General features: G+C 34.7%; 2 protein-coding genes across 2 annotated transcripts; both read left to right on the top strand.

Annotated features, from left to right (window-relative positions):
* The first annotated feature begins 1,650 nt into the window (after positions 1-1,650).
* Positions 1,651-3,913, top strand: LOC131657324 (pectinesterase-like). The gene is made up of 3 exons (XM_058926735.1): positions 1,651-2,509; positions 2,603-2,932; positions 3,058-3,913. Exons 1-3 carry the CDS (start codon positions 1,975-1,977, stop codon positions 3,750-3,752), a joined length of 1,560 nt encoding a protein of 519 aa, XP_058782718.1. The 5' UTR covers positions 1,651-1,974; the 3' UTR covers positions 3,753-3,913.
* A 12,803-nt stretch (positions 3,914-16,716) lies between these two features.
* LOC131657323 (pectinesterase-like) lies at positions 16,717-26,399 on the top strand. The gene is made up of 4 exons (XM_058926734.1): positions 16,717-16,828; positions 24,725-25,156; positions 25,249-25,578; positions 25,705-26,399. The coding sequence occupies exons 1-4, from the start codon at positions 16,717-16,719 to the stop codon at positions 26,397-26,399; spliced, it is 1,569 nt and encodes a 522-aa protein (XP_058782717.1).
* Positions 26,400-27,323: the final 924 nt, after the last annotated feature.

The following is a 27,323-nucleotide window of genomic DNA, read 5'->3' as shown; positions in this document are numbered from 1 at the left end:
GAAAGAAATCCTTCAAACGAATCAATTAGAGATTCCAATCACGGTATGGATTTATAACTTAACATAATTTCTTATAATTTATTACATTTAAATAAATCATTCATATTATGTTTTTGTTATGTAGTACTTTGATGACTTCTATGTTGCTTCTTACACGAGACTTATGTTGGAAGAAATCAAAGAGGAATTGTGTCAATTTTATATTCAGCAACTATTCATATAGGTATGAATACATTATTGTGTGAAAAGTTTTATGAATACATTACTGTGTGACAGAATTTGATAATGACTTTGTGTTTGAGTTTCTTTGGTGGATGTTGGTTCATTTTGCTTAATATTAGTTGACGATGATGACGTTGTTATATGAATCAAGTTTGTTTTTGTTGTTGTTAAGTGGTGCTGATAGTTTGATTTGAGACTGGATTGATGACACATTACATTGGTGGACTGAGTTGCAAATCACATGAAATTGTTGCTAATAATATTGTTGATGTTACTGAATCACAATTTGTTTTCTTGGAAAATTTGAAGTATAGATGTTGGAGCCTTTAATTGTGTTTGAGCAAAGTTAGTTTAATTGACCGTGTTGTTTTGTTCATACTTTGCAGGACCAGGACCGTGCGCTCGTCGGATTTTTTACATTTCGGGCTTATATTCTGATTTAGTTATTGTTAGAGATGAGTTAGTTATATGTATCTTATTTAGTTTGTTTGAGATGAGTTAGTTACATGTGAATTGAACTATAATGGTGTATATATATTATTTTGGATTATAATGGTATTATATTATTTTGATTATGGTTGAAAATATTACAGGTTGAAAATATATTACAGGTCGAAAATAAATATAGGTTGAAAATATATTACAGGTCGGAAATATTACAAGTTGAAAATAAATATAAATTACAGGTCGAACTGGGAGGCTTAAATTACAAGTTGCACTTTAAAATACTGCATTTAGCAAGGACAGCGCTTTCAAAAACGCTCTTAAAGGCCTACCTACGAAAGCGCTTTATAACTAAAAGCGCTGCCTAAGATAAAAAAAGCATAAAAGATAAAAAAATGCGTAACCTATGAAAGCGCTTTCTGGAAAAAGCGTTGCTATAGGGGATGCTACGAGAGCGCTTTTCTGGATAAAAGCGCTGCTATAGGAGAGGCTACGAGAGTGCTTTTATGGAAAAAGCGCTGCTATAGGGGGGATACGAGAGCGCTTTTATGGAAAAAGCGCTGCTATAGGGGAGGCTACGAGAGTGCTTTTGGTGTTTCAAAAGTTCTGTCGTTACCTACGGCAGCGCTGGCTTTGACAACGCTTTTAAGCGCTCTAAAAGACCAAAATAAGCGCTGTCGTAGCCCTTGTATGGCGTAGTATATTTCAGTCTTTTGCTACCTAAGAATGGAGTCAAACCCAACCAGACTGAATTCTAGCTGTAAATGAGATGTTAATCTTTAAATTATTCTTCTAAACAAAAGGATATTATATTCAAATTTCTGTAACAGCATATACATGCATATGAAACAAACACACAACTTAAGCCAACTCAATATTCCCATAAAAATATATTAATTTTTCATATAGTCAGTCACAGCCGCAAATTTCCCATTAATGCATTTATAAGTAAGCTTAAGAATGTTGCTATGTGGATCCAAACACTTGTTTTTCTTGCACACGTTCAAGTAATTAGGCTTCAACTTTCTGAATTATTAAGTAATACAATTTTTTCATTATTCAATTAAACATTTCTTGCAATTACATTAATAGTTTGTATCTGTGTCATTCTTCATTATAACTTTCAATTCATTCCACACGTTTTTAACCTTCACACTACACCTAAAAAAAAACATCTATATATATATATGCATATATCTAGATATAAATCCCATAAGTCAAAACCAAAAACAATTCAACAAAACCATCATATATACACATAAACTCTTATTATTTCTAACTTCTTCATTATTATTTTTCACTAGACTCATGGAAATCTTTGGAAAAATATTATTCATACTTTTATTATTTTCTTCTATTTTCTCAATAGTTTCATCAAGAAAAGAACCTTCCACAAAAAACATAGATTGGTGGTGTAACAAAACACCACATCCTAAACCATGCAAACACTATACAACTCAAATGAAGAATCATTTCAAAATCAAACATAGAGTTGAGTTTAGAAGAATGCTTGTTCAACTAGCCTTAGAACAATCTCTTATCATGCAAAAAGAATCGCAACAAAACTCATCAATCGAGCATAAAATCGTTCATGGTGATTGTTTGAAGCTGATAGAAAACACAATCTTTCATCTCAATCGTACACTAGAAGGATTAAACAATATATGTTCACCAAATGATGCACAAACATGGCTCACAACTTCTCTCACAAACATTGAAACATGTAAAAATGGAGCTTTAGAACTCAATGCGCAAGATTTCAATTTCATTGTTCATAACAATGTAATTGAGATGATAAGGAACACCTTAGCCATCAATATGTATTTCTTGAAACACAACAAAGGTAATACTTTTTTAAATATTTAGAATATTATTTTTAAGTATTTACTCAACGTTTGATGCCTTAACTAACCGAAATTTCTTAATCTGTGTGTAGAAACCGGAGAAGGGTCATTTCCAAGTTGGTTTTCAAAGCATGAGCGGAAGCTTTTGCAATCTAAATCTTCACTAAAGTTTAATATTGTGGTGGCAAAAGATGGTTCGGGACAGTTTAAGACAGTGCAAGCTGCTTTGGATAATGCTGCTAAGAGAAAATATAAAGCAAGATTTGTGATACATGTGAAGAAAGGTGTTTATAAAGAAAATATTGAGGTTAATGTTCATAATGATAACATTATGTTGGTTGGTGATGGAATGCAAAATACGATAATAACAAGTTCTAGAAGTGTTCAAGGAGGTTATACTACTTATAGCTCAGCAACAGCTGGTAAGTTATATTCAATTTTCTAGTTGTAATTTTATTATCTATATATTAAGTCGTGTCAGATATTTGTGTTTATGTTTTATGGATTTGAAATTTTAAATAATTAGTCTTGAATAATTTATATCCAGGTATTGATGGACTTCACTTCATTGCGCGTGACATAACCTTCCAAAATACCGCCGGTCCACACAAAGGTCAAGCAGTGGCGCTACGATCAGCCTCAGATTTGTCTGTCTTCTATCGATGTGCCATATCAGGTTACCAAGACACTCTCATGACGCATGCACAACGTCAATTTTACAGACAATGCTACATCTACGGAACCGTAGACTTCATCTTTGGCAACGCCGCAGTGGTATTCCAAAATTGTAACATTTTCGCGAGAAAGCCAGTAGATGGCCAAGCTAACATGATCACAGCCCAAGGTCGAGGAGATCCATTCCAAAACACCGGAATTTCATTCCACAATTGTCAAATTAGGGCTGCATCGGATCTAAAGCCCGTTGTCGACAAGTACAAAACCTATTTGGGTCGGCCTTGGCAACAATACTCAAGAGTTATGGTGATGAAAACTTTTATGGATACCTTAGTGAGTCCATTGGGTTGGTCTCCATGGGGTGACACTGATTTTGCTCAAGATACTTTGTATTATGGAGAGTATGAAAACTATGGGCCGGGCTCATCGACAAAAGATAGAGTGAAATGGCTGGGCTATCATGTGATTACAAGCCCAAGTGATGCATCAAAGTTTACTGTAACTGGGCTTCTTGCAGGCCCATCATGGTTGGCTACTACTACTGTGCCATTTACATCTGGTCTTTGATATTGTATGTTTTTGAATAACTAGTTCTTCATTATTAATATTTTTTGTATGTAAAAGCAATATTATATAATATATCTATAATTGTGTATATTTAATAGCACTTGTTTATAAAAGCGCTATTAAATATATTACCTCAAAACATATATTAGCCCTTTTGTTATGATTGCTATTATAAATCACTACTATAAATAACGTATATAACGTTGGACGCGAAATGCCTTTTACCTCGGCATTAGAAGCGAGGTAAACAAGGTCGTCATAAAAAGTAAACGGTGTTTAAAACACCAAGGTCTAATTTTATTAACGCATGGGTTCGAACTTCTTCTTCTGCACTTTTATTATTTACAAAAACTAGCATCTTTTTTATCTCGGTTTACTAAACAAAATTGATGGGTTGTTAGTTTTTTTTTTAAATAAAATTCGTTACAATGTTTATACAGAACATTAATAAAATAATTTGTTTACAAACTACAGTGCTTATCCAGAATATTTCATTTTTTACACACAAAAAATTAATTGTTCATGAAGATCATATGTTGGATCTTCAGTCCGTTGATATTCTCCAAATAAAAAAAGGTATTCTCTATGGCTTTTGCTTGCATTTGTTTCTGATATGAAAAAAAATGTTTAGACAAAAAAAAGGGTTAGATAAATAAATAATTTTCTTCTCAAATAAATTCATAAGAACATAAACCTTAAACCAAAATAATTTTCTACTCTTGCAACCTACCGTAGAGAACTATTCATGGAACACACTCTTGTAAACCTTAAACTTTTCATGATGTTGATTTGGAGCATGTCATAACCACAATCATCAAGTATATACATGAAAATTAAATTAAAGTAGACATTTGGAGCATGTTTGACACCTCTAAATAACAACTACATTCTCATGTTTATTTGCATGTAAAAATCACAAACACCAATTACATTATAACACCATCATTACCCATTTTCAACATTCAAAACTCACCAGAAGTATAATATGCGACAACTCCTTCCTTTGTGTAGCATGCAGTGGAGCACCACTGTCGTATCCTAAGAAATAACACCTCTATGAGCAGAACTTGTGATAGAAACCTGAAATGTCTCTCAATATTCTGGTAAAGATAGCACTAGAATTAGTCATAAAAGTTCATCAAATTTAATAATCATTCTTGACATTTGATTTAGGAGCCCTTGAAATTGATTCAAGTGATGTGAAATAGAAGTCCCCTCCTTATACTTCAAACTTATGAAAATATTCAGCAAGAACGAGTCATTATTCCCTAATTTAGAGGCATTTAAGGACATTATATTCTCCCGCAAAGCTTTTTCTTGTGTCTTATTAGCAATATGATTATAAAAATTATCTTTTACATTTTTTGAGTAAAACCATATCTTTGTAGGAGTTCAAACTCTCATTTTTCATCCAACACAAAATTCCTCTTTGCAAAACTAAACACTGGTAAATGAAATTTATTCACAAACAGTAAGTCGTTCATCTTACCCTTCCACAAATTTATAATAACCCATGAGGATTAACAGCAAATATATGACAGCAAACTGAACAAATATATGCACAAGAGAACACCGATATTTTAACGTGGAAAATCCTCAATGTGAGAGTACAAATCCATGGGTCGTCCAAACCAAAGAAATAGATCTAGTATATTCAACTAAAGGTACAAGATAGTCTCAAAGTGATTCACAAACTAGTACTAACATCAGCAAAATTACAAAGTAAACTAGCTTACAAATAAGAAACAACAAGCAGAAAATAATCAAATATGCAGCTTCAGAATGAAGCAATTATCTCTCAATTTAGAATTCTCTTTGTAGATCCCAACGGTCAAAAATGAATCCTTAATCAGTGATTTACTTAAACTGGTTGTAGAAAAACGAGAAAAAAATTCTCATCTTTTCTCTTTTTTGAAGATGATTTTCTACTTTCTTCTCTATCTCAATCCTAACACTACGCCAAATTTGTCTGTTAGCAGCGCAACTACGAAAGCGTTTTTAGGAAAAAGCGCTGCTATAGGTTTCGCTAAAGACAAAATTATAAAACATGAGAAAAAAAGCGCTGGTATTAGGGGGTGCTACGAAAGCGCTGGTATAGGAGGGTGCTACGAAAGCGCTTTTAGGAAAGCGCTGGTATAGGGGGGTGCTACGAAAGCGCTGCTATAGGTAGGTTATGGAAGCGCTTTTAAAAGCGCTGGTATATGGGTAGGATACGAAAGCGCTTTTGTTCTAAAAAGCGCTGGTAAAGGTCAGGTTACAAAGGCGCTTTTGAAAAGCACTCTCGTAGCTTATTTAAAAATAAATTTTTAAAACAAAATTAACAAATTATTCGTTTTTCCTTCAGTAATGTTTTCCCTTCACTCGTAAACCCTACTGTCTCTCTTCTACCCTCCGTGCGAAAACGGCCAGAACGGCCATCCCCTACCGTCTCTCTTCTCCGATCGCCCTCCCTTCATGCTCTTGCTTCCATCAAAACCCTTGTTTATCATGCTTCTCCGACTGCCCTCTTTTTCTGTCAAACCCTCAAAGGGTTGTGGCCATTTTTTTGTCAAACCCTCTTTTTCTGAACTCGAGCCGGCTGTGGCCAGGTTTCTCCTCGCCGTCATTCTTCCTCCATCCGCCGCCGTCGTGCCTTCGGCCATGTATTGATTATCATTTAGTTTTAGGTTTAAGTTAAAATTTTAGGTTTTGATAATAGTCATTGTTATAGTTGAATTATGTTGTTAGTCAGTTTGTCCAAACAAACTGGCAAACTATCAGTTAGTTTAGGGTTTTTTGTAATGAAAAATATTAGTTGTTGTAAGAGTACAAGAATGGTTTCACTTTGCACTCTTTTGCAATTTTGATTATCTCTTTACCTGGTGCTGAATTTTTGCTGGTTGGCTGGAAATTAATTAGTTCAGTTGTAATATATCTTAGAGAGGAATTAATTTTTCGTCTATGCCTCCATGGTTTCTCATGTATTCCATCATTTTTACTTGTGAACTTTGCTCTTTTCTTTTGTGTCTTCTCTTTGACATGTTTTTAATACTTTCTGAAAACAAAACAACAACAGTGTCTAAGAACTGCGCCACTCTTCTTGTTACTTTGGCTCCATTTAGGATATAGTTGGCTTTATTCTTAATTGTTGTAAATTTCTCTACTATAGTCTATAACTATCTAACATAGATGTGCCCAATTTATAACAGTAGGAATTAATATATGTAAATAGGCTGAGCAAAATGCATTACTCTTCAATGGGTCTTCATAAGACTGCTCACAGTTAGATACAATACCTTCAAGCCTTGAAATTGAAACACAATAAACATAAAAAATTGCATCACGGTAACAAATATCCGATTTTGGTGCATATTCTCGTTTTGTACATAACTTTTGAACCATGTATCCGTTTGTCGACTTCTTTACATGTAACTATACTATTTTGACGATTCCGGAGATGCTCATGCACTTATCTTTGCATTTCGGGAATATTTTTTTATCGGTTTTGCTTCTTCCCGTAATCAAAAGTCGGCCTTAGGGTCTGAATTTCGGAAAACTGACTTCTTTTTTGAGTCTGTGAGGACGTTTTACCATAGTCATGTAAATTTCGTATAATTCCGACAACTTTCTTTTTTTGACACTTATTTCGATTTCACCGATTTCGGTTCCGATTTACTTGTACATAGTTACTTTGACTTCCATTTGATTTGTATATATGTTTAAATTGTAATAGTGTACTAATGTGCTTTAGTTTGTATGATAATGTTGATTAAGACTTCTTTATTAAACTTTTGTTTTGATTCAGGAATATTGTGATTGTTTACTAACATCAAAGTAGCATCATAATCAAGGGATGTTTATTTTCACATGTAAAATTGAAGCATACACTTTAACTATGGAATGATGCTTATTTTCACATGTAAAATTTGTCTATCCATGTCATTTTATACTCTTTAATTAATTTTATTATGTTATATTTTTCAGGAATATCTTTGCTAGATAGGGGTTACTTGTGAAGAGTGAAAGTTTGATCGTTTTAAAGAATCTTACATTGTGTGGGTCTAGAAGTTGCTTACTTCTATACAGGTAATTAATTGTTCTCTCTCGCCAAAGTAATATGTTGCGTTTTATTGCTTCGGATTCATTCCGTGTATACTTTGCATTTTGACAGAAACGCATTATACCGTTTTGTGCCTTAATAATTAGTTGTTTTTGTTTAGCTTAATTAAGACATGGATAAGACATGAATGAATTCAAACCGATTGTCAAAAGAGTACGAGAAAGGGGTATGGGAATTCGTTAAGTTTGCGGTTGCGCACGCCGAAGACCCGATTCGAATGACGTCTCCTTGCTTGGGTTGCTGTTATGGGGGTCAGGTTGACGGGGATCAGTTGGCATCGCATTTACTACGGTTTGGAATTGATAGAAGTTATACATGTTGGAATTTGCATGGTGAGAAAAGTAACGGGAATGTTGAGTCGAGGTGTAATACGACGTAAGCTTCAAACGACGATTGCACAGACACATACGATTATGATCGAGTCGAAGAGATTGTAGAAGCACTTGAATAAGATCTTGAGAATTGTCCCAAAATGTTCAAGAGGTTGGTAAGCAATGCAAAGAAACCGTTGTATGATGGTTGTACAAAATTTACAAGATTGTTTGCGGTGTTAAAGTTGTACAACTTAAAGACGGAAAATGGATGGTCGGATAAAAGTTTCACAGAGTTATTAGCCCTTATGAAAGATATGCTACCAGAGGATAGTGTTCTTCCCAATCGAACGTATGAGGCCAAAAAGATGTTGTCCTCTATTGGCATGAGCTATGATAAGATACATGCATGTCCAAACGATTGGGTTTTGTTTCGAAACGAGTATGCAGCGTTGAATGAGTGTCCTAAATGCGGTGCCCCTCGATATAAGAAAAAGTTGTCTCCGGCAAAAGTCTCATGGTATTTTCCTATAATTCTGAGATTTAGACGCATGTATCGTAGTGAAAATGATTCAAGATACTTGACTTGGCATGCAGATGAAAGAATTATTGATGGAAAGTTGCGATATCCGGAAGACTCACCACAGTGGATGAAAGTTGATAATGATTATCCTGAATTTGGAAAAGAAGCAAGAAACCTTTGCTTGTCATTGTCTACTGATGGAATGAACCCGCATGGTATTCAAAGTATCTCGCATAGCACCTGGCCTGTGATTCTTATGATTTATAACCTACCTCCGTGGCTATGTATGAAGTGTAAGTACATGATGCTATCTATGTTAATTTCTGGGCCTAAACAACCAGGGAATGACATAGACGTATACTTGGCACCCTTAATCGAAGATTTAAAGTTTTTGTGGGAGAACGGTGTGGAGGTTTACGATGGGTATAGGAAAGAAAGTTTCAACTTGAGGGCGATGTTGTTTGGAACAATTAATGATTTTCCAGCATACAGAAATCTATCAAGGTACAACAATAAAGGTCAAAAAGCGTGTCCTGTTTGTGAAGATGAAACCGATACGACACGATTGAATCTTTGTCAGAAGAATGTCTTTCTCGGTCATCGTAGGTTCTTAAATTCTAATTATCACTACCGTGGGTGGAGAAAAGCATTCAATGGAAAGGCCGAACAACGTACAACCCCGCCTTTTTTGACAGGTGATCAAATTTTTGAAAAGGTGAAAGATGTGAGCACTCAGTTTGGCAAGCCTTTTGCATATTTACTTGTCAAGGGTGGGTGGAAAAAGAGGTCAATTTTTTTTGAACTTCCATATTGGAAGTCACTGTACGTAAGACATTTCCTCGATGTTATGCACATTGAAAAAAATGTATTTGACAGTGTTATAGGTACGTTACTCAATATACAAGGAAAGTCTAAGGATGACCTTAACATAAGGAAGGACATGGTAAACATGGGAATGAGAACTGAATTGGTACCCGTGACGAAAGGAAGACGAACATATCTGTCACCTGCTGTTTACACTCTATCTAGAAAGGAGAAGAAAACATTGTGCAAGTTCCTCAGTGAAGTTAAAGTTCCAGAAGGCTACTCATCAGATATTAGAAGACTTGTGTCCATGAAAAGCCTCAAGTTAAAGAGTTTAAAGACGCATGATTGCCATGTTATAATGGAACATTTTCTACCAATAGGTATACGTTCTATTCTGCCAAAAAAAGTAAGAAGCGCAATAACTAAACTGTGTTTTTTCTTCAGGTCAATTTGCAGTAAGGTGATCGATCCTGCGATCTTACCAACATTGCAAAACGAGATAGTTGTTACTTTATGTGATCTTGAAATGTATTTTCCTCCCTCGTTTTTTGACATAATGGTTCATCTAGTGAAAGAGACAAAATTGTGCAGACTAGCTTATATGAGATGGATGTACCCTACTGAACGTTAAATGAAAATATTAAAAGGGTACGTGAAAAATAGAAGTCCACCAGAGGGTTGTATTGCCGAACGATACATTGTTGAAGAAGCGGTTGAGTTTTGTACTGAATATCTGTCAAATGTTCAATCAATTGGACTCTCCATATCTCATATTGTTGAAAAAAAAGAAGGAAAAAGGCTAATTGGAAATAAAGTTCTGACAGTATCAATGGTCGAGCGGGATCAAGTGCATTTGTATGTTCTGCACAATGAGATTGAGGTTGAGCCGTATGTTGAAATGCACAAGGTTGTTCTTCGAGGATTAAATCCGAATAGAAATGAGAATTGGATAGTACGAGAGCACAATCAAAGTTTCATACTGTGGTTTAGGGAACATATTTATTCAAAGTATCGTTCAGATCATGCTTCAGTAACGGAAAGTTTGAGATGTTTAGCATATGGTCCAAGTATAGTTGTGTTTTCTTATAGCGCATATGCAATTAATGGATACACATTTTATACCAAAGAACAGGATGATAAAAGTACTATGCATAATAGTGGTGTTACCTTAGTAGCTGAAGCAATGCACATATCAAGTGCGAATGACTTAAATCTGAAATTTGCAAATTTGTCATATTTTGGGGTTATCGAGCGCATTTTGGTGTTTGATTACGCGAAGTTTCAGATTCCTGTATTTGGTTGCAAGTGGGTTGAAAATAATAATGGCATACGAATGGATAAGTCAGGATTTTTGCAAGTGGATCTCAATAGGGTGGGGTACAAAGATGAGCCTTTCATTCTAGCCTCTCAAGCTAAACAAGTGTTCTATGTCAATGATCCGACAAGTACGAAATGGTCTATAGTGCTTTTATCTAACAAAATAATTGATGAAAACATTGGAGATCAAGGTGATATTGGTGTTGGCATTGAATCTTGTACAAGAAACGATCAAAAAGAGAATGAATCTTGTACTAGAAATGATCATAATGAGGGTATTTGGATCAATCTAACCGTCCGCGTTGTTAAGAGACGCGTAGAACATATTCCTACCAAGAAAAAAAAGAGACGTTAGTGAAAAAGGTAATAGGATACATATTCCGACAACTTTCTTTTTTTGACATAAGTACTAATGTGCTTTATTCAATTTGTACTGATTGTTATATATTCAATTTGTATAGTTTTTTTCAATTTGTATTCCGATTGTTACAATACTTGTCATCCGATTTAGGTGCATATATTTGTTTTGTACATAACTTTTGAACCATGTATCCGTTTGTCGACTTCTCTACATGTAACTATACTATTTTGACGATTCCGGAGCTGCTCATGCACTTATCTTTGCATTCCGGGACTGTTTTTTTAACGGTTTTGCTTCTATCCATAATCAAAAGTCGGGCTTAGGGTCTGAATTTCGGAAAACCAACTTCATTTTTGAGTCCGTGAGGATGTTTTACCATAGCCATGTAAATTTCGTTCAATTCTGACAACTTTCTTTTTATGACACTTATTCCGATTTACTTGTACATGGTTACTTAGACTTCCATTTGACTTGTATAGATTGTTAACTTATTAATAGTGTACTAATGTGCTTTAGTTTGTTTGATACAAGTTCAATGGCTAGTAATCAAGAAAACTCACAAGAAAACTCACAAGATAGAGATGCTCTGGATACAAATCCTCCACCTGATACATCATCAAAAGAAGTTGCACGAGGCATCACCATTATGAAGGGAATCATTCGAGATAGAGACAAAGGATTAATATATAATTTGGAATGGAATTCTGATAACCAAGCAATTGGTTTTAATTCTACAAAGTTGACAAGCTATATTGGTACACTTGTTCGTTTGCATATTCCAGTCTCCGTAGCTAAATGGAATCTAAAAAGCAAAGAGTTGGACGAGAAAAAAGACATGATTTGGGACGAGCTTAAGGTATCATATATGGTTGTTGTTATTATCTTGACGATAATTTGTTTAAATTACTTATACTAACACACTCTATGCGTATGTTTTTTCGTAGAGGTCTTTTAACATTCCAGATGAGCGTAAACGCTACATACTTAGTTTGGCCAGAAAAAGGTATAGAGGGTGAAAAGCTTTTTTAACAAACACCTATCTTAAGGATAAAGATGGAAACTTTCTTGAAGAGGCACCGAGACGGCCAAAAAAATATGAGCTCTTCATTAATGATGAAGATTGGGCTATGTTTTTATAGCAAAGAGATGAAGCTTTTCGGAAAAGGAGTGCCACAAATAGTGCGAGAGCATCAAAACCCGCGTATCCATACAAAAAAGGGCGTTTGGGATATGCACGCTTAGAGGAAAAAATTGTAAGTAAATAGAAATGTGTTTTAATTAATTGTCTAAATGTGTCTTAATTGACGATTTTATCATTTGTGTCAATGCATAGTTAGAGGAGACGAAAAGTGAGGAAACCTCACTTCCAGTACATGTGTTGGGGAAGGAAGCTCGTGTGGGCAAGAATCGAGTTGTCGATCCCGATGTTCAAAAAGTTTATGCTGAATGTGTAAGTATAACACTGTGTCATTAATTAAATCAAATGTTTTTTAATATATAATTGATTTTTTATCTCCACTAATAATTATTGAAATGTAAATGAATTACAGGAGACCATGTCGCAATCGATATCCACCGGTGAGGACCAGGATAATAGGAGCGTACTTAGTAGAGCACTAGATGTTCCTGAGTATCCCGGTCGGGTGAGGGGTAAAGGTCATGGTGTGACTCCAACCTCTTTCTACAAGCATTCTAGAAGAAGAAATCCTACCAATGAAGAAGTGTTGCAAAAATTGCAGGAATTACAAGCACAAGTCTCTGAATTGCAAAGAGATAAAGAGATGTATATGAGAGAAAAGTGCAATACTTTATCGGTGAAAGAAACTAGTGATAAAGCTAGTATCAACTATCAAAGAAAATTTCCCGAGGTAATTATAAAAATTTTTTCCTTACAATTTTTCTATTTTATTAATGATAATGACTCTATATTTACTATTGGTTTAGGGCATTTCATCTTGCCAACTATACTTATCGTCACCGAATTATCGCCTAGTTGGCAAGGGAAAAGTGCACAACACTTTGGGAGATTTACTTCACCATAGACCGCTTCCGGATGGACACCTGAAAGTATCCGTTGATGTTGTATTAGATCATGATGTGGTGCTACCGGTACCTAACATGGTCTCAGAGACAACATTGCTGCGAGATGCAATAGGGTCATTTGTTGCAAGGCCCTCGGAGCTCATTATCATTGGTGATGAGGTATATTGAAAACCATTATGAATCATTTAGTTTTCGAATGTCAATTCTGAACCATTACGTTAATTATTTTTTACATTTTAATTTTAGACTGCTCCTACAAAACCCACAATTAAGGGTAAAGGGATTTTGCAGGAGGACGAGTCTGTTGCATCACTAAAAGAGGTACATTTAAAGTGTTAATATATGATCTGAATCTAAAACTGCATGATTTTATAATTTACCTAAGTTATATGATTTTTAGGTATCTGCTCGGGGGTCACAACAAGTGACGCAACAAGTTCGTAGCGTACCACCCAAGGAAAAGGGTCCTCCGAAGCCAGGGGCAAAAAGAGGTGCTTTTGTGGCTCGATATCGGCAGACGCTCATAACACTTATTGATATGTCAGATTTGACGACAGGTGCTTTCCGTGAAATTAACATGGATGAAGTTGTCTTTGGTATTGAATTCCTCGAAAATATTGCACTAGATGACATGCATGATATTTTTACGCATGACCAACTAGGCGTCGATAATATTCACTCATACATCCGGTAATCCGATGAATATATTATTTAATTATTTGAACAATTTATTTACACATTTCAATGAAAATAATCTAATGTTTTTTATGTTTTTATTTAAGGTTGTTGTATGACAAAGTGTTGCGCGGAACTGAATTGTCAAACAGATTCCATTTCGTGTCTTCCGCCCATTGCAGCGGACAGACAATTGCTACGGAACCGGAATAAGTTAGACAGCGCTTAGTCGATAGATTCCTGATCACCGGCAATACAGAAAGCCTGTTTCTTTGGGCGTATAATACCCGACCAGTAGGGTTAGTTTCTCATTCTTGGTTCATCTAATCTTTGTTTCATTTTCGTAGCAAAATTTTCATATAAACTTTTGTTTTAATTTATAGAGCACATTGGTTGTTGCTTGCTATCAACCCTATAAAAGAAGTGGTATATTTTCTGAATTCGGTAGATGGTGAGTGGACCAATTATCCAGCTATGAAGTCAATGATTGATACGTAAGTGAGATCGTTCTAAATATTCGTGTATATTTATATATTTAATTATTTGTGAGATTGATCTAAATATATGCTTTTATATTTTTGTTAGATCAATACAAGTGTTCCAAAGTCAAAGAGACGCACAGGTATCTCGGACTAAATCAAACAACATTACTTGGATCAAAGTGCAGGTACATTAATTTTCATAATTTTGCTTATAATAGTTATGCTACTTGATAAAACAAGACAACTATAAAATCTTATTTGTTTTTCTATGTAGTGTCTGCAACAACGAAACAGTTATGATTGCGGATACTTTGTTTTGAGGTTTTTGAAAGAAATCCTTCAAACGAATCAATTAGAGATTCCAATCACGGTATGGATTTATAACATAACATAATTTCTTATAATTTATTACATTTAAATAAATCATTCATATTATGTTTTTGTTATGTAGTACTTTGATGACTTCTATGTTGCTTCTTACACGAGACTTAAGTTGGAAGAAATCAAAGAGGAATTGTGTCAATTTTATATTCAGCAACTATTCATATAGGTACGAATACATTATTGTGTGAAAAGTTTTATGAATACATTACTGTGTGACGGAATTTGATAATGACTTTGTGTTTGAGTTTCTTTGGTGGATGTTGGTTCATTTTGCTTAATATTAGTTGACGATGATGACGTTGTTATATGAATCAAGTTTGTTTTTGTTGTTGTTAAGTGGTGCTGATAGTTTGATTTGAGACTGGATTGATGACACATTACATTGGTGGACTGAGTTGCAAATCACATGAAATTGTTGCTAATAATATTGTTGATGTTACTGAATCACAATTTGTTTTCTTGGAAAATTTGAAGTATAGATGTTGGAGCCTTTAATTGTGTTTGAGCAAAGTTAGTTTAATTGACCGTGTTGTTTTGTTCATACTTTGTAGGACCAGGACCGTGCGCTCGTCGGATTTTTTATATTTCGGGCTTATATTCTGATTTAGTTATTGTTAGAGATGAGTTAGTTATATGTATCTGATTTAGTTTGTTTGAGATGAGTTAGTTACATGTGAATTGAACTATAATGGTGTATATATATTATTTTGGATTATAATGGCATTATATTGTTTTGATTATGGTTGAAAATATTACAGGTTGAAAATATATTACAGGTCGAAAATAAATATAGGTTGAAAATATTACAGGTTGAAAATATATTACAGGTCGAAAATATTACAAGTCGAAAATAAATATAAATTACAGGTCGAACTGGGAGGCTTAAATTACAGGTTGCACTTTAAAATACTGCGTTTAGCAACGACAGCGCTTTCAAAAACGCTCTTAAAGGCCTACCTACGAAAGCGCTTTATAACTAAATGCGCTGCCTAAGATAAAAAAAAGCATAAAAGATAAAAAAAAATGCGCAACCTATGAAAGCGCTTTTTGGAAAAAGCGCTGCTATAGGAGATGCTACGAGAGCGCTTTTTTGAATAAAAGCGCTGCTATAGGGGAGGCTACGAGAGCGCTTTTATGGAAAAGCGCTGCTATAGGGGAGGGCTACGAGAGCGCTTTTATGGAAAAAGCACTGCTATAGGGGAGGCTACGAGAGTGCTTTTGGCATTTCAAAAGCGCTGTCGTTACCTACGACAACGCTGGCTTTGGCAACGCTTTTAAGCGCTCTAAAAGACCAAAATAAGCGCTGTCGTAGCCCTTGTATGGCGTAGTATATTTCAGTCTTTTGCTACCTAAGAATGGAGTCAAACCCAACCAGACTGAATTCTAGCTGTAAATGAGATGTTAATCTTTAAATTATTCTTCTAAACAAAAGGATATTATATACAAATTTGTGTAACAGCATATACATGCATATGAAACAAACACACAACTTAAGCCAACTCAATATTCCCATAAAAAAATATTAATTTTTCATATAGTCAGTCACAGCCGCAAATTTCCCATTAATGCATTTATAAGTAAGCTTAAGAATGTTGCTATGTGGATCCAAACACTTGTTTTTCTTGCACACGTTCAAGTAATTAGGCTTCAACTTTCTGAATTATTAAGTAATACAATTTTTTCTACTAGATAGGATTTTATTCATATATATTCAATTAAACATTTTTTGCAATTGCATTAATATTTTGTATATGTGTCATTCTTCATTATCACTTTCAATTCATTCCACACGTTTTTAACCTTCACACTCCACCTACAAAAAAAAAAATCATCAATATATATACACATATCTAGCTTTAATTCTCATAAGTCAATACCAAATACAAATCAACAAAGTCATAATCTATACACATAAACTCTTATTATTTCTAAACACTTCAATAATTATTCTTCATTATAATTATGGAAATCTTTGGAAAAACATTCTATATACTCTTACTATTTTCTTCTATTTTCTCCATAGTCTCATCAAGAAAAGAATCTTCCTCAAACAACATAGATTGGTGGTGTAACAAAACACTGTAACACCCTTCTAAACCCCGCGGCAAATTAAATAAGTTTATTCAGAGTGCATGAAAAGGGTGTCACAATTCAAAATAAATTAAAAACATCGTTCAGTCATGTCATGCATTCACTGAGGCAATTCTCATTAATTAAAACAATTCATGTCTACACAGCGGAATTAAATCAAACAGATTAAGTTTAACATCTTTCAAACTAATCCTTCAAACATCAAAACATAACTAGAGTTATCAAAACTTAAACTCTAAACATTCACGTCCCCAGTGTTACAACTATCAGAGCATGACACCTGACGCTACCTAAACAACTGACTCATGAGCTAATCCTCACCGAGTCGAACAGCCGCTATCCTCAATCTGAAAATGATCAACAGTAAGGGTGAGTCTCATTCACAATTAAACAATGTTATCAGTTCATAAACGACAGAACATCAACAATATAATATTCACCCAACATCAACATATATTCAGGCAAGTTTCATCATCATAAACAACCAACACATCATCAATATTTATAACACTGGAAAACCTCCAATCATGTTATAAAATCATGCATATGAATGCAACTGACACTATGCATGTGGTACCAACATCATCAAATGGGAATAACCCATGACCGATCCAACATCATCAAGATACGGCGCTGCCGGCACAGATTCCACACAATGGGAATCATGCCCTTCACTGATCCAACACACCCTTATGGATACAGTATCACCAATGAACATGAATGAATGCAAACATATATGAACATACTTATACCATCGTCAAGTCTATGAGTAACATCATCTAATACTCATTTCATCATCATCATCATCATCATCATCAAGTATGTTTATATATATGCATCATTCAATCACAATAACATCATTAGACATCAAAACAATCACCACATGATCACATTATCAATATTATAATGATCTTATCACAACATCGCCACTTCAATCATATGAACAACATTATCATATCTTGACTCATCACACAATGCACACAACAATAATACATTCCACAATTATGTACTAAGTACGTCAAATCCACACAACGACAACATGAGATTTACATCATCATAATACTACGTCTAACACATTCATCACAATTCAACATATTGAATTATCCACCATTGGTATAACATACATTAATCATGTAACAATCACAACAATACATAGAAATTATCATTCATCAATTCCATGTATCACAATTAGCACATAATACACAATCTTCATATATGTTATTCTTAAATAACCTTAATCCATGGCATACACAGATACAATTACATGTCATTTTCAAATAACATAATAATTAAATTATCTAGTGCTAATTAATTTATTTTATTCATAAAGAGCATTCCGTTAGCTTTCTAGTGCTTCGAACGGCACCCAAAACGGACTTACGGATCAAAAGTTATGAGTTTTATAAAAACAAGTATTTTTCAAAACGTACAGTGGTAACCGATTACCCAAACACCAGTAATCGGTTACTGAAGTTCAAAATCCCATATTTGCTGTTTTTACTATGGGTAATCGATTACACCCCTTTCGGTAACCGATTACTTCGTACCTGCAACCCAAAAACCAGTTTTCAGCACCTTGAATCCCCCCAAACATCCCCCAAATCGAACCAATACGACTGTATACGAAAAACAGAGGGATTTCACATGCAATATGAGTTATATCATCAATCAAACGACACTTTTAACATCAACAATCACTACCAACAAGTAATTACACAAAGTTCACAAAATTGAACCTAAATACCAAAACCCCAACCTAGAACATATTCTCTATCGAATCAATAGTATATGATTTCAATCCTAACGCCTACGACCCGATAATAAAGGTTAAACGGAAGAGTCCCCCCCTTACCTTAGAGTTTGGAATCCTTGAAGCTCTCTTCCTCTTCTTCTCCTCTGTCGCACTTTCATGTTCTCTGTGTTCTCCCAAATGCACTTGTGTTTCTCTTCTTCCAAAACTCTTGTTTTATGAAAAACACAACATAGCTTTAGTAAAGGCCTTATTTCTTGCACCCCCTTTCTCACTAACTACAACACTGGCCCATTACTACATATTCCAATTTTATTATTTTAATCACCGCATAATTACATAAATCCAATTAATTTAATTAAAATCCAATTAATTCCAATAAATAATTTAAATTCTAATTAAATTAATTTAAGGAAAAATATGGATGTTACAACTCTCCCCCACTAAAAGAGTTTTCGTCCTCGAAAACATACTTCAAGTGAAAAGTTTCGGATATGAGTCCTTCGTCTGACTCTCCAGTTCCCAGGTAACATTTCCCTAGTCGATCCTCAAAATTCATCTAACATAAACAACATAAAGCATGTCTCATGCATTCAATCTCAACTCATACGTTGCATATGACCCTCCAAAGGTGTACCACTTGTTATCCCTCCAAAAGGTTAACAACAATGGAATAATTGAGGTACAACCCACACAATACGCCCAATGACTGAATAAGACATGAATAGTCAACCAAACGCGTACTCATAGTTGTACACTATCCTTCATCTTACCATCTCGAAATCAAATTCATTTTCAAACCGAAAGAGAAACCAACGTCCACGTCCGCAAGATGTGTAGTATTTCTTTAACCCCTCCATCATAGAAATTATACATACGCACTAGGATCTCATCCTAGAAAGCGAGATCAAAACCTCATTTAGGACAAGGATCTTTCCACAATCCTATCCGCCCTTCTCAATATCCCACTACTTAATAGCACTGTCATCATGACATTAACTTATCTGCATCTTTCAACAAGGTCATCACTCAACACTAATATAGATTTTCGCTACACACATCTGTGTAATATCATTCCTTATCCATAGCATGATTATACCCGATCTACACTGCAGTAATGCATTCCATCTACCGAACGTACCATCCTTAAACATACTTTCCCGTCTGAGCGATAAAATAATACTTACACTTTTCACCAACTGCTTCCTTCAAGAACTCAATAAGCATATCCCTATACCATTTAATTTCCACTATCTGACTCCTCTCGAGTCACACCAGCAATTATCTAACCCGTTATAGTCCGCTTTCGCTGCACTACTCTGGTTACTCGTTACAACTATCATTACCAATTAGATTTCTGAGTTTTACCCAATTCCGACTCTCTTTACTCATTCGTTTAAAATCTTCCTTTACCATACATGGTACTAATTTACCACTTAGCAATATTTGCACGCACTCAAAATAAATTCCTGAGTTACTACATCTATTAAAACATTCCAACCATCAGAACGAGTACACACAAGTAGTTATAATTACACTAATCTGCCTCAATATACCATTGCTTACAAAATAGCTCAAACTGAGTCCCACTCTCTCTTAAGAATCAAATCAACTTCGTCCTTCATAAAGTATAATTCCTCATTATATATATCTGGAATCTACAATATCACCTAAATAACAGCACAAAATTATTATAGTACCATATGGTATCAACTCACCGTCTTAACTTCGCCGAATACATACTCGTTAACTACGTACAACCACAATAACATACTCATCATCTTGGAAATTATTCAAAAGAGTCATAATCTTCCGGCACGGCATCCTTACATCCACTAGATTCTAAATCCAACATATAGATTAATTCATTTCTCTACGTAGGCTTTAGACATATTATTTCCTCACTGTCTACTAGTAGTACCCATAACACTACCCTACATCACACTTTCATTGTGCGACTCCGATTACCTGTCTTAAGTCATCGTCCAATATGTCGCACTCTTTCACATTCATTTCTTCATAAGTTCACACAACATGGTGAGTGATTATTCTCACGGCTTAGTATTCATCACAACATATACCATTAAGGTAACAAAACAAGCTTATCTTATCGATATGATTTCTTCTACTATCAACAAGAGATTAAGGGTGATCAAGTCCTCAATTTGTCAATAGATAGCCGACAACCATATGTAAGCATAAACCGTCGTTACTACATAATAGTGTCCTTTTCGAGTTTGCACTCAAACTCATTAACATCGTCATAGTTCAATAATTCACTTTGAGTCTTTACAACTCGCGCACTTTCCTCTTATTGGATCTTATCGGTGAGACACCGACGTCCAAACATTTTACACAATCCGCTTCATAGTCACTGATATACTTGTACATAACTATTCATCTCGTTCCAAATCAAAATCCTCCTCTTAGCAAAAGACCGCGACAACATTCATAACTCGTGGTTTTACTCTAAATTCCATGACATCTTTCGCGCCCAATGTCATTCCACTCGACATCTCAACAAAGTCTTCCTCACATCAATAGGTGTTAAAAGTTCCCTACAATTCTCCTTTTATACTTGTCGTTACTTTGGCCTCCCAAATACGACTCCAAGAGTTCTAAAGTTTATTTTATCTTTACTACTAAGTCTCTTCTCACTAAAATCCATCGGCACTCAAATCATCTTTATTACCGAACATCTCATCAACTTATTCATCAACCATGTTCCACTCATCTTTGTTTCAAATGATTGCGGTAGTAGGCATTCCTATTCAACAAGTTTCACTCTTCCTTAACCGACTTCACAATATCTCCTTATAGGATCAATCTACTGTATTTATAACTCTCCCATAAGGTAGAACATAATTTCACCTCTTCGTAGGTTCAAACGACACATTAATCCGACACTCGGAACTCAAGATATGAATTTTCCAATCATTATCCAAAAATGCAATATCGACATCATGCAGCGACGCTCTATACGGTATTCCCAAAAAATTTCAAATGGTACATTCAATTCTTAAAATTACTTCTCAACAAACCTTCTAATTATTCCTTCAATCCGTTCCACTCTGACACTGACATCCCGTGCAGTACCAATAAACAAATCTAGTTATAAGAACAAGAGTAACCGTAACTTCACCTCTTTCCAACTTCATCCCGTCACAATTAATTATGTTACAGCTGCTGCAACTATTTTTATAACAAAGTTCATCTCGTTATCTTTCCGTCGCTTCAAACGGAACTCAAATCGGATGTCCAGAACTCCAGTTATGAATTTTCGAAGTTTTGCAGCTATTCAACAATTTTCCTGCGTTTTGCTTACGAAAATCTCACTTCAAAACTCATCCTCTTCAACTCAATCACGTCCCAAACAGTCCCTTATCATATCTCTTCACTTCCAAACATTCTTATAACTTGAGCAACACATCACATCGCCGAAGTGCGATTTCCGGAACATTACGACAGCAATCCTCTTTGCAAACTTGCAGCTGAACCTCTTCCGAGTCGTACGGCTACTCAACTGACAACTTTGCAGTACACCAGCAGAGCTGATACATTGCAACTTTCTAATTTCCTCTCCTACAAATAATCATCAATTACCTCTAATCATCTTCCTTCAGGATGTTCCAACTCGATTATCAGTCAAGTCTTAATTTTAAGTCACCTTCGATTCGGGAAACAACAACTCCAACAACGCTTGCATTATTGCCCATAACAATCTACTGAACCAATCATATTACAACTGAAACGTAACCGAGAAGTGAATCCTCTCCCCCACTTGTTTCAATCCAACACCTGCAACAAACAACCAAGTACCAACAGTGATTCACTCACATGTCGCGTACCAAGGGATAATATGCCGACAGTATTCAACTGTCGCGCAACTCAACTGACTCGACAATTGGCCGGACGGACCGACCTGCTCTGATACCACTATTGTAACACCCTTCTAAACCCCGCGGAAAATTAAATAAGTTTATTCAGAGTACATGAAAAGGGTGTCACAATTCAAAATAAATTAAAAACATCGTTCAGTCATGTCATGCATTCACTGAGGCAATTCTCATTAATTAAAACAATTCATGTCTACACAGCGGAATTAAATCAAACAGATTAAGTTTAACATCTTTCAAACTAATCCTTCAAACATCAAAACATAACTAGAGTTATCAAAACTTAAACTCTAAACATTCACGTCCCCAGTGTTACAACTATCAGAGCATGACACCTGACGCTACCTAAACAACTGACTCATGAGCTAATCCTCACCGAGTCGAACAGCCGCTATCCTCAATCTGAAAATGATCAACAGTAAGGGTGAGTCTCATTCACAATTAAACAATGTTATCAGTTCATAAACGACAGAACATCAACAATATAATATTCACCCAACATCAACATATATTCAGGCAAGTTTCATCATCATAAACAACCAACACATCATCAATATTTATAACACTGGAAAACCTCCAATCATGTTATAAAATCATGCATATGAATGCAACTGACACTATGCATGTGGTACCAACATCATCAAATGGGAATAACCCATGACCGATCCAACATCATCAAGATACGGCGCTGCCGGCACAGATTCCACACAATGGGAATCATGCCCTTCACTGATCCAACACACCCTTATGGATACAGTATCACCAATGAACATGAATGAATGCAAACATATATGAACATACTTATACCATCGTCAAGTCTATGAGTAACATCATCTAATACTCATTTCATCATCATCATCATCATCATCAAGTATGTTTATATATATGCATCATTCAATCACAATAACATCATTAGACATCAAAACAATCACCACATGATCACATTATCAATATTATAATGATCTTATCACAACATCGCCACTTCAATCATATGAACAACATTATCATATCTCGACTCATCACACAATGCACACAACAATAATACATTCCACAATTATGTACTAAGTACGTCAAATCCACACAACGACAACATGAGATTTACATCATCATAATACTACGTCTAACACATTCATCACAATTCAACATATTGAATTATCCACCATTGGTATAACATACATTCATCATGTAACAATCACAACAATACATAGAAATTATCATTCATCAATTCCATGTATCACAATTAGCACATAATACACAATCTTCATATATGTTATTCTTAAATAACCTTAATCCATGGCATACACAGATACAATTACATGTCATTTTCAAATAACATAATAATTAAATTATCTAGTGCTAATTAATTTATTTTATTCATAAAGAGCATTCCGTTAGCTTTCTAGTGCTTCGAACGGCACCCAAAACGGACTTACGGATCAAAAGTTATGAGTTTTATAAAAACAAGTATTTTTCAAAACGTACAGTGGTAACCGATTACCCAAACACCAGTAATCGGTTACTGAAGTTCAAAATCCCATATTTGCTGTTTTTACTATGGGTAATCGATTACACCCCTTTCGGTAACCGATTACTTCGTACCTGCAACCCAAAAACCAGTTTTCAGCACCTTGAATCCCCACAAACATCCCCCAAATCGAACCAATACGACTGTATACGAAAAACAGAGGGATTTCACATGCAATATGAGTTATATCATCAATCAAACGACACTTTTAACATCAACAATCACTACCAACAAGTAATTACACAAAGTTCACAAAATTGAACCTAAATACCAAAACCCCAACCTAGAACATATTCTCTATCGAATCAATAGTATATGATTTCAATCCTAACGCCTACGACCCGATAATAGAGGTTAACCGGAAGAGTCCCCCCCTTACCTTAGAGTTTGGAATCCTTGAAGCTCTCTTCCTCTTCTTCTCCTCTGTCGCACTTTCACGTTCTCTGTGTTTTCCCAAATGCACTTGTGTTTCTCTTCTTCCAAAACTCTTGTTTTATGAAAAACACAACATAGCTTTAGTAAAGGCCTTATTTCTTGCACCCCCTTTCTCACTAACTACAACACTGGCCCATTACTACATATTCCAATTTTATTATTTTAATCACCGCATAATTACATAAATCCAACTAATTTAATTAAAATCCAATTAATTCCAATAAATAATTTAAATTCTAATTAAATTAATTTAAGGAAAAATACGGATGTTACAAACACCACATCCTAAACCATGCAAATACTACACAACTAAAATGAACAATCATTTCAAAATCAAACATAGAGTTGAGTTTAGAAGAATGCTTGTTCAACAAGCTTTAGAACAATCTCTTTTCATGCAAAAAGAATCAAAACAAAACTCATCGGGGGAGCATAAAATTGTTCATGGTGATTGTTTGAAGCTATTCGAAAACACAATCTTTCATCTCAATCGTACACTTGAAGGATTACACAAGGGAAACAAAATATGTTCACCAAGTGATGCACAAACATGGCTCACAACTTCTCTCACAAACATTGAAACATGTAAAAATGGAGCTTTAGAACTCAATGCGCAAGATTTCAATTTCATAGTTCATAACAATGTCATTGAGATGATAAGGAACACCTTAGCCATCAATATGTATTTCTTGAAACACAACAAAGGTAATACTTTTTTAAATATTCAGAATATTATTTTTAAGTATTTACTCAACGATGATGCCTTAACTAACCGAAATTTCTTAATCTGTGTGTAGAAACCGGAGAAGGGTCATTTCCAAGTTGGTTTTCAAAGCATGAGCGGAAGCTTTTGCAATCTAAATCTTCACTAAAGTTTAATATTGTGGTGGCAAAAGATGGTTCGGGACAGTTTAAGACAGTGCAAGCTGCTTTGGATAATGCTGCTAAGAGAAAATATAAAGCAAGATTTGTGATACATGTGAAGAAAGGTGTTTATAAAGAAAATATTGAGGTTAATGTTCATAATGATAACATTATGTTGGTTGGTGATGGAATGCAAAATACCATAATAACAAGTTTTAGAAGTGTTCAAGGAGGTTATACTACTTGTAGCTCAGCAACAGCGGGTGAGTTATATTCATTTTTCTATTTGTAATTTTTCGTATCTATATATTTCATCGTGTCTGATATTTGTGTTTATGTTTTATGGATTTGAAATTTTAAATAATTATTCTTGAATGATTTAAATTCAGGTATTGATGGACTTCACTTCATTGCGCGTGATATAACCTTCCAAAATACAGCTGGTCCACACAAGGGTCAAGCAGTGGCGTTACGATCAGCCTCAGATTTGTCTGTCTTCTATCGATGTGCCATATCAGGATATCAAGATACTCTCATGACTCATGCACAACGTCAATTTTATCGACAATGCTACATCTATGGCACCGTAGACTTCATCTTTGGCAATGCCGCTGTGGTATTCCAAAATTGTAACATTTTCGCAAGAAAGCCATTGGATGGTCAAGCTAACATGATCACAGCCCAAGGTAGAGGCGATCCATTCCAAAACACCGGAATTTCATTCCACAATTGTCAAATTAAGGCAACTTCGGATCTAAAGCCCGTTGTCGACAAGTACAAAACCTATTTGGGTCGGCCTTGGCAACAATACTCAAGAGTTATGGTGATGAAAACTTTTATGGACACTTTAGTGAGCCCGTTGGGTTGGTCTCCATGGGGTGACACTGATTTCGCTCAAGGTACATTGTATTATGCAGAATACGAAAATTACGGGCCAGGCTCATCAACAAAAGACAGAGTGAAATGGCCTGGTTATCATGTGATTACAAGTCCAAACGAAGCATCAAAGTTTACTGTAACCGGGCTTCTCGCAGGCCCGTCATGGTTGTCTACTACTACTGTGCCATTCACATCTGGTCTTTGATCTTTATTAAGTTAATTATTGTAATTAATCAATTATTTGTAACTAAATTCATTGTAACTCTTATAAGAACATATTCAATATTCTTTTGACACAGGAAGTAAAATTGAAGTAGATGATTGAAACATTAAAATTTGAATGATAATACTGTAATGTAACCATCTATAAAGAATATGAATTACAGTTTGAGATGAAATATGTGTGTTAATGGCATGATTGATGTATTGTCAGCCGTGAAGCACATATTTGTGTATTTTGTTGGAGCTGAATAAATTGTTTACAGTTCAGTATTATGGTTTTTGAAAATAGCTGCAAATTTCTACTAGAAGTTACAGATTTAAATTTCTACTATTATTGTTCCGCTAAGAACCTGTAAATGAATACTGAATTGGCTAAGGGTTAAATACGTTTTTAGTTCTTATAAATATGCGACCCTGCATTTTTAGTCCCTATAAAAATTTTCCTCAATGAATGGTCCTTATAAAATTATTATGCACCTAGTTCCAGTCCCTATTGTCAAACTAATGTGTATTTTAGAATGATTATTTTGCAGACATGTTCATAATGTTTTAAAAAGTTGCTGGAAAAAAAAGAAACTCAAAATTTAATTTCTAAATTGAGATTTTTATTACTTTTATCTTTATTTTTTGAAATTTGAAAAATTCATATTTAATTTTTCTCGTTTTAAAAAATTCTAAAACTTGGTAAATAAATATTTTACAGTATTTTAAACATATATACAAAAAATTATTCAAAAATTTAAAAATTAAAGGATAATTACATAGTTTTTAAAATTTTAGAAAATAGCAGAGACTGAAATTGCATGAATAAAAATTTTAGAAGGACCATTTATTGAAGAAAAATTTTATAGGGAATAAAAATGCAGGGTCGTATATTTATAGGGACTAAAAACGTATTTAACCCGAT

The sequence above is a fragment of the Vicia villosa genome, linkage group LG3 (genome assembly GCF_029867415.1).
Source record: "Vicia villosa cultivar HV-30 ecotype Madison, WI linkage group LG3, Vvil1.0, whole genome shotgun sequence".
NCBI classification, from domain to species: Eukaryota; Viridiplantae; Streptophyta; class Magnoliopsida; order Fabales; family Fabaceae; genus Vicia; species Vicia villosa.
The sequence above is the reverse complement of the archived record's forward strand: the minus strand, read 5'-3'. Positions and strand labels throughout refer to the sequence as shown.